This window comes from Onychostoma macrolepis, chromosome 05 (assembly GCF_012432095.1).
Source record: "Onychostoma macrolepis isolate SWU-2019 chromosome 05, ASM1243209v1, whole genome shotgun sequence".
Classification (NCBI taxonomy): domain Eukaryota; kingdom Metazoa; phylum Chordata; class Actinopteri; order Cypriniformes; family Cyprinidae; genus Onychostoma; species Onychostoma macrolepis.
In genome coordinates, this window is record NC_081159.1 from 13,088,095 (window position 1) to 13,097,500 (window position 9,406).

The 9,406-nt window shown below is 38.1% G+C and overlaps 1 protein-coding gene across 1 annotated transcript; it reads left to right on the forward strand.

Moving 5' to 3' along the window:
• The first annotated feature begins 43 nt into the window (after nucleotides 1–43).
• On the forward strand, nucleotides 44–7,382 carry riok2 (RIO kinase 2 (yeast)). Its single transcript, XM_058774810.1, has 10 exons — nucleotides 44–253; nucleotides 550–688; nucleotides 769–885; nucleotides 1,031–1,206; nucleotides 3,588–3,676; nucleotides 3,902–4,093; nucleotides 4,186–4,278; nucleotides 4,363–4,803; nucleotides 6,808–6,898; nucleotides 7,116–7,382. The coding sequence occupies exons 1-10, from the start codon at nucleotides 188–190 to the stop codon at nucleotides 7,275–7,277; spliced, it is 1,566 nt and encodes a 521-aa protein (XP_058630793.1). The 5' UTR covers nucleotides 44–187; the 3' UTR covers nucleotides 7,278–7,382.
• The last annotated feature ends 2,024 nt before the right edge of the window (nucleotides 7,383–9,406 follow it).

Here is a 9,406-nt window from a genome sequence, read left to right on the forward strand (position 1 = left end):
CTTCCACTCCACGCCGCCAGGAGAAGCACTGAACCCGTCAACTTCAGGCCAGGGATGTAACGCCAGAATACTGCGCTCTTCCGGTTTGAACATGTGGAATGGCCGGTTGAACAAATCACGCATTACAAAAACATTTGCAAAAAAATTAGAAATCTTCTGAAAATTAGGAAGCAACGGGTTTGCCACCATGGGCAAATTAAACGTCGTAATCTTGAGGTATCTGTCCAGGGACGATTTTAGAGTTCTCACAGCGGTATGTATCATTATAAGAGGTCATATCTGTTTACATCAACTTTTCTTCCAGCTTTATTTTTAACAACTATATGGCAAGTTACAGGCGTAAGTGTCTGAATCAAAATAAAGATTCAACCTTTAGCTGAATGCATATTAAACTGTTGAGTGTGTGTCATTGTATCATGGCGTAATGTAACGTTAGTTCACGTTCCGTTTATGAAGATGTCGCCATTAGATGTCAGTCCAATTTAAAAGTTCCAGTTATGATTCAGTAGTCGTGTTTTGTTTTTATAATTGTCTCTCCGGGATACACAGGTGGAAATGGGCATGAAGAACCACGAGATCGTCCCAGTAAGTCTGATTGCGTCCATTGCCAGTCTCAAACATGGAGGATGTAACAAGGTTTTGCGGGAGCTGGACAAACACAAGCTACTGGCCTATGAACGCAGCAAAAGTAAATGCGTCAGTCTTCAGTTTCATTCCGTAATGTTTTTGAGAATGAGTGCAGCCTTTGACCGCGTTTTCTTTCTGTAGCTGTTCAGGGGTATCGGCTGAATTACGGTGGCTATGATTACCTGGCACTGAAGACGCTTTCTTCCAGGGATGTTATTTTGTCAGTTGGAAACCAAATGGGAGTCGGCAAAGAGTCAGGTCTGGGTCATTTTTTATTAGAATTTATTTGTTCTCAATAAGTCTGACACATTTTTAATGAATCTTTTCCCTCTCAATCTCTCAAATATTTTCACTTATCTTAAAGGAAAATTTTCAAGATCTATAAACCTTTTTCATATTTCAGATATTTACATTGTTGCAAATGCTGAGGGGGAGCAGTTTGCTCTGAAACTTCACAGACTGGGTCGGACATCCTTCAGGAACTTGAAGAACAAGAGAGATTACCACAAACACAGGAACAAGATGTCATGGCTGTACCTGTCCCGGCTCTCTGCCATGAAAGAGTTTGCATACATGAAGGTAATATCCAAATATTCCAAGAGGATATTTTCTGTATTCTCTGAACAGAGACACACTCATGTTGTTTTTGGGACAAGCCATTGTCAAAGTGCAAATTTTGAGTTTTATCTCTTTCAAGTATTAAAGGGGACTTGTGACATTGCTAAAAAGAAGATTATTTGGTGTAATGCAATGTTTATGCGGTTTAAGGTTCAAAAAACACATTATTTTACACATACTGTACATTATTGTTGCTCCTCTATGTCCCGCCTTTCTGCGCCGATTTTTACAAAGCTCATCGTTCTGAGAAGCGAGGCGTGCTCTGATTGGCCAGCTATCTAGTGCGTAGTGATTGGCCGAATACCTCAAGCGTGAGACAGAAATGTTACACTCCTTACCGTATTGTGATGCCAGGTTCCGGCGTGACGAGACAAAAAAATAATAAAACCCATTATAAAGGAGGCATCAGTCGACTAATTGCACGTTTATTAATAAACCGTTTAAATCATTATGATGAGCCTTTAATTGCCTACATAGCTTAATAAGCGTTCAAGCACGCGCATAAAGCTTGCAGCAACGCACCGGTGTAAGTAATGAATGATTATGAATGTGTCAGGGAAAAACAGTAAGGAGACTGCATTAATATTTTAATAATGTATTGATGCGCTAGTGCTTTCCTTGTTTTCGGTTGAAGAGATGAAGTCGGGCAACACTGACTTGTCATCTCTGCAGTAGTGGATGTGCATGTTTCAAGGATTACATAATCGGAGAATTTGTTTTCCGTTTGATTTGGTTCATTTGAAAGTAAGCATTTCACTCTCTATATATGTATCTTTAATGTCTGTAAGGCAAGGATATACACAGAGTTTCGCGCTCAAGTTCACAGACCGAGACGACAGAAAGCGCATCATGTTTGCTTTCATTATTTTACAAAAGCGCTGTGTTTTGTTGTTGCGAGTGCACACAAATAAACGTAGAGTCTTTACAGATTCGAAAGATGGATTACTCTTACTCTTATCTGTATGACCAAAAATGACGGAGTATTTTAAGAGCAAATGACCGCACTGGCTCCTCCATGCTACTGTTAAGCTTCACTCTCCGCATAGACACTTGAATAGCTTACATTTTTCTAGGTTAACATTAGATTGAGCGGCCATGTAAAGTTGTTAACACTTAAATATTTCAGATGATAAGCCATATTTCAGGTCGAATGATGGGTGAGCGTTTGGATGTCCTGCCCAATGTACTGTTTTACCATAGACTAGCCATTAACGATCTGTTAGTCACGGACTGCGTGACTTCGCCTGTGGATTTTTTTTTTTTTTTTTTTGCGTTTTTTTTTCTGCGACTAATAAAATTTTGGTCGACTATTAGGGGGCAGCCCTAATAATTACATTTATTGTTGAATCCATGCTTCTAAAAATAGAAGCAAAAATTTGTTGCAATCCATTACATTTATTCATGTAGCACAGTGGGTATTAATCTTTTGGACGCCAAGGCCTCCTTTTGACCCCTTTCTGTCTAAGCTTATGTGTACATCTGGTACGTCTGCTGTAATACAAATAGATAAACTCATAAATATAATTTCAGTTTGATGTACTTTTTGACGTGTGTATATAAGTGCTGTCAAACAATTAATCTCATCCAAAATAAGTTTTACATGTGTACATACTGTGTATATTTATTATGCATATACATGCATGTTTATATATTTTGAAAATATTTACATATGTATATTCATATAATTTAAATTCATAAATATATTTAATATATTAACATAACATATATTTCTCTTAAATATATACATGCATGTGTGTTTGTATATACATAATAAATATACACAGTACACACACACACATTATGTAAACACAAACTTTTATTTTGAATGTTTAATCGCAATTAATCATTTGACAGCTATATATATATATATATATATATATATGAAAAATAGACTTATTGGAGCCCCCTAGAATTTTGCTATGGGCCCCGGACCTTTGTTTAAAAATAACTGATATAGCAGATGCTTTCATTTATTTCAAGTTCCACAACTCAGTTTTTGCCATGAAGATAGCCTTAGATGCTGACATGGCAATAAAAATAAATAACTACTGCTGTTTAAAGTTCCTTATTGTATAATTACTCCATAACTAATAACCACAAAATCTTGATTCTAAGTATTCTGAGGTATGGAGTCTATTTATGTGTCATTCCCAACAACTATATACTTCCCTGTTGACCCTTGCAACAGATCTACTACATTGTGCTAGATACAAATCTTCTCCTCTGAAATCGTTTTGAACATAAATTATTGTATATTGATATTATAAAGTAAAATTCAAGCTAGTTCTTACACAAGTTAATGTTTATCTGGATGTATTTTAAGAGTCCTTGTTTTTCTACAGGCATTATATGATCGAGGGTTTCCTGTTCCAAAGCCAGTAGACTACAACAGACATGCAGTGGTTATGGAGCTCATTAATGGTTACCCACTGTGAGTTTACCTGCACTTTGCTTCAGATGAACAGACTTTCACACACTGCTTTATTTTCTTGCATTAAATATTTACTTGTATAGAAAGGTCATTGACAGCTGCCAAACTGTGCAGTGGTGTGCTGTATTAATCGGTCTTGTACAGCTCTTTAATAGAAAGGGCATAGAAATACCACTTAAGGTTTTAGATGATTTTTTTATTTACATTGCTGTATTTTTCACATAGGTGTCAGGTTCGAGAAATTCAAGACCCTGCTGCATTGTACAGTGAAATCATGGAGCTAATAGTCAATCTTGCCAATCATGGGCTGATCCATGGTGACTTCAATGAGTTTAACCTCATGCTTGATGACAACGACCGTGTCACAATGATTGACTTCCCTCAGATGGTCTCCACCTCACATTTAAATGCAGAATGGTGACTATCCAACCTGATGTCAAACTGATAATGAGAATTATTCAATAATAAGCCTTGGCACTAAAATTAAGTTTTTAATTGTTCTGCAAAAGGTACTTTGATCGAGATGTCAAGTGTGTTCGAGATTTTTTCTTAAAAAGATATAACTATGAAAGCGAACTCTATCCAACATTCAAAGACATCAGGTAATTTTTCTAATAGCTTGCTTTGTTATAGTCAGACTTTAGATACTCTAGAGACTTAACTTAGTGACATATTCCTCTATACAGAAGAGCCTGTTCGCTCGATGTGGAGATCTCAGCTAGTGGCTACACCAAGGAGCTGCAGCAGGATGACCGTTTGCTCCATCCTGAAGGTCCAGAGGGTGAAGGACTCAGTGGAGATGAAGATGATGACGATGACATCTCAGAGTCTGCTGACGATACACATCAGGCTGCCTTGGAGGACGTTATCAGCATAGAGGAGTATAAACAAGCCATGCTTGAGCTGGAAGGGCTAAATATTAGTAAGGATACTCCAACAGTAGAGAACGACACAGAGGAACATGAGGGAGCTCAATGTGAAGAGGAGATCCCCTCAGAGGACATTCAGAAAGAAACTGTTTCTGACATTACCAAAGACTTGGAGAGGGAAGAGGAGAATGAGGTAGAAGATGTGTGTCCTGATTTGGTTGACCTGTCTGCATCCAACAAAGAGTTTAGGCCTTTCAGGTAAGGAATTCTTTGTATGTCATTTGGTATGATGTGATTAGTGATCAACCGATATAGATTTTTTTTTTTTATAATCGATACCAATTATTTGCATGTTTTTGTACCGCAGAACCGATATTTATTTACTGTTATAAAGTAAATTAAAGACTGAGTGAAGTAAGTCCATACTTCACTCTGGTTTTTCCTCCTTTCAGTCATCTTAAAAAAATAAAAAAATGTTTTGAGAATTTTATCTTCATATTACAACAATAAAAAGCATCAGCAGCAACACTAATATTAACAATAAGCTAAATAAATGTAGAATGTCTAATGTTTTCAAATGGAGAAAATAAAGGACAGGAGTCAAATCAACTTCATTTTAAACTATAGTTTTAGTAGGTTTATAAGCTGTTTAATAGGCTAAAGAGTGAAGAGTAATTCACTGGATAATGTTAATTCACTGAATAATATTCTCTGGAATATTGGAATATAACGAAACATTGTATTTTATTGCATTTCTCAACTGGCATGTTATATCAGAATTATTAATAATGTTTTTGTCGTTCTAGAATCTAGATTATGAAATGCCTGCTGACAGCACGGTTTATGCATTTACACGGAACTAGGCTACTCAAACGATCGATCGCAGAGATATTAAATAATTAATTTCCATAGTTGTATTTATTTCGATTTTTATTAGCAAAATAATGGTTATATAGGAAATGTTAATATAATTTAGGGTGTTTTTTAAACAAGTGAATCTTCTTAAAAGTTACATGCGGTGGCCGTGCTGGAGCATTTCCTGAGTATCAACCAGCTGAGTGCACAGCAATATGAAAGCGGATTCACGAGACTAATGATGAGCATATACAACAGAGAGACAATTAAATTCTGCGCTTTTATTTCCAACATGCACTCTTTCATGGCTGCATATTATTTAATTCAGGCGAAGTTATGTGTTTATTGGGACAGACTGAAGTTATGTGATCTTATGTGATTCTGTGAGTTCGTCTCTATTTCTTAGAGACAAGCTGCATAAACTAGGCCTACATATCAGGCATTCATGTAGAACATGTAATTTGTGCATTCATGGCTGTAATGTTAAATAAAGTTTACTAACTACAGCAAATCAAGTACCTGTGCACGCTGTTGTCTAGTCTCCCCTCAGACGCGCTGCAAAGGCTATCATGCGTGCAATTCTCAAAACTCCCACAGATGGCACTGTTTATAGGTGAATCCGATATTACAAAACCGATATCCGATTATGGAAAAATGCTTAAAAATAAGATATATCGGTCGATCTCTAGATGTGACTCATGTCTAATATTGTAACTTGCTTGCACAAACCCAACCTTCATAATGCTATAAAGCTACAGTTCATAAATCCTAAGAGGAATAGTCCACCTAAAAATGAAAATTGTTCTCATTTACTCGATCCAATGAGGTTTGTTCTTGCACATCAAGCAAGTACAGTTGAGCTTTTGTTTACCATATTTGATGTGCTATGATCATTGTGTTCATCAATGTTTAAATGTGAATAAATGGCTAAAGCTGTTCATCATTTAAAATGACTGTATTCTTCGAAAGATTAAACTGCTTGATTCATGTGTATTAAAATTCCACTGTCTTTATGCACTTTTTGAAGCTTGAACATTTAGTTTGTGAGAGAATGAGAATATTTAAAATAAATTTGTAAAAAATATTTAAATATCGTGTTCTGATAATGAACAAAATTAAGTGTTTGTAACAATATGATGAGTAAATGATGACAGAATAAACAGAAAAGCCTAATTTTAAGTATTCTTCATGCTGACAGCCAGTTATATTATGGCATATTTGGTTTGAGAGCTGCACTGGAAACAAAGATTGTCCAGGAATTATGAACTCAAATTCTGTCCTTTTTTCGATGCATGACAGCCTGTGTTCGCCGTGATCTTAATGATGAATTTAAATTTTTGCATGAAATGTTCCTTCATATAAACCCTTTCTCTTACATTTAATGATGCGATGCATGTGATCCCACAGAGACCAAGTGAGCCTCGAGAATGAGCACAGGAGGAGAACAACCAGTGAGATGAGCATTGGAAGTGTTGGCAGTTGTTCTACTATAGCACCAGTGAGTACAACCCTTCAATATATTAATTCTAGGTTTAAAAGTTTACTCCTGCTGTTGGCGCCGATAGCCTCGTGGGCAGCGATCCTGTCCCCCTCTCGTTCTTCCACTTGGTTTCCTGTCCTCTCTACACTGTCCTATCAAATTAAAATGGCGAAACTAAATAAAAAAGATTTATGTTGTTGCATTAAAATAAAGTGATGGATATCCCCCAATGCAGGAGGTCATCAGGCAGAAAGTGAAGAGACAGCTCACAAAACAGCAGAAGGCCGCTCAGAGAAGACGTCTACAGAAGGGTGAAGCCAACTTGGTGACCAAAGAGAGGAGAGAAAATCAGAACAACATCAAGAGCAGTTTGGAGTCAGCTTACTTCTGGGGCTGACGATGGCCCTGAAATCTTTTGATGATGTGACTTCAGGACTTCTAACATTTTTCAGAGTTGTTTCTGTATCTATTGAATTAATAATAAAAAAAATCCTTAATCCTGCGGGATGAGTTGTCTTTAGCTTTATTTATGGTTTGACCTGGTTTATTTCAAATAATAAAGAATTGTAGTCAGTTACATGTTATGCATTGCATGTACACTGCTGTGAAAAAAAGTCTCAAGCCATCAGTATTTTCACCAAAAACAAAATGGCTTCAAGCCAGTTATTTCTATCTTTTGCTGTAGTGTGCCAGTAGGAAATATCACTTTACATTTCCATACATTTCTTTGCCATTAATTGTAATAATCCAGTGAAATTTTTGTTTGCACAAGAAGTCTGACAACAGCCAGTGCTCCACACAGAGATCTGATCTCATCATCATCAGTCTGTCTGGAATGACATGAAGAAACAGAACAAACCAAGACAGACAATCCAGAAGAACTGTGACAACATCTCCAAAATGCTTCAAGAAAACTACCTGCAAAGTTACAGTACTGTTAAAAGTTTTAGGCACTTGTGTAAAAATGTGTATGCTATCAAAAAATAATGTAATAAATAGATTTTATTTATCAATGAACTAAATCAAGTGAACTTTTGGTGTTATATTTGATTAATAATAAATAAAATCAAATATATATACACGCATCAATTTATTTGACCCTTGCAAGCGAGCATGGTATTACTAATGTAACATTTTATTACAAGCCTGTTTCCACCTCACTGATTGGACTGTTTTTGAAGCTGCTGCCACTGATCTGGACGAGCTCACAGAGACTGTAACATCTTATATCAGTTTCTGTGAGGATGTGCGCATTCCTACCAGGACTCATTTAACCTACAACAATGACAAACCGAGGTTCACTGCAAAACTCCATCAGGCCAAAGAAGATGCTTACAGGAAGGGGGACAAAGTTTTGTATAAACAGGCCAAATATACACTGGAAAAGGAGATCAGAGTGGCAAAGAGGAATTATACTGAAAAAATAAGGATTCAATTCTCTTCCAGTGACTCCAACTACAAGACACCATCCCCCAGCACTGTGGAGAATCAACAACTGGCAGACAATCTGAATGAGTTCTACTGCAGGTCTGAAAAAACACCCCACACCCGCTCTGAACACCTCCACACAACCATTAACACCTCCAGCAATTCAGATCAGCGAAGACGAGGTGCACCAGGTCTTCCGGAAGCAGAAAAGGAAAAAAGCACCAGGACCAGATTCTGTTACATCAGTCTGTCTGAAATCCTGTGCTGACCAGCTGGCCCCCATCTTCACACAGATCTTCAACAGATCACTGGAGCTGTGCGAAGTTCCTTCATGCTTCAAACGCTCCACCATCATCCCCATCCCAAAGAAATCCAAAATTACAGGACTAAATGACTACAGGCCTGTGGCTCTAACGTCTGTGGTCATGAAGTCTATTGAAAAACTGGTGCTGGCCCACCTGAAGGACATTACTGGAGCCTTACTGGATCCTCTTCAGTTTGACTACAAAGCAAACAGGTCTGTGGACGTTGCAGTCAACTTGGGACTGTATTATGTTCTGCAACATCTAGACAGACCAAGGACTTACGTGAGGATCCTGTTTGTGGACTTCAGCTCAGCTTTTAACACTATCATTCCAAACCTCCTCCTGTCCAAACTAACTCAGCTCTCTGTACCCACCTCCGTCTGTCAGTGGATCACCAGCTTCCTGACAGACAGGCAGCAGCTAGTGAGGCTGGGAAAATACACATCCAACACCTGTACGATCAGCACTGGTGCCCCCCAGGGTTGCGTCCTCTCCCCACTGCTCTTCTCCCTGTACACCAACGACTGCACATCTAAAGACCCCTCTGTCAAGCTCCTGAAGTTTGCAGACGACACCACACTCATTGGCCTCATTCAGGACGGTGACGAGTCTGTTTACAGACAGGAGGTTAAGGAGCTGGCTGTCTGGTGCAGTCTTAACAACCTGGAGCTCAAACAGTGGAGATGATAGTGGACTTCAGAAGAAACCCCCCTGCTCTCCCCCCACTCACCATCATGAACTGCACTGAAACGACAGTGGAGTCATTCAGGTTCCTGGGCACCACCATCTCCCA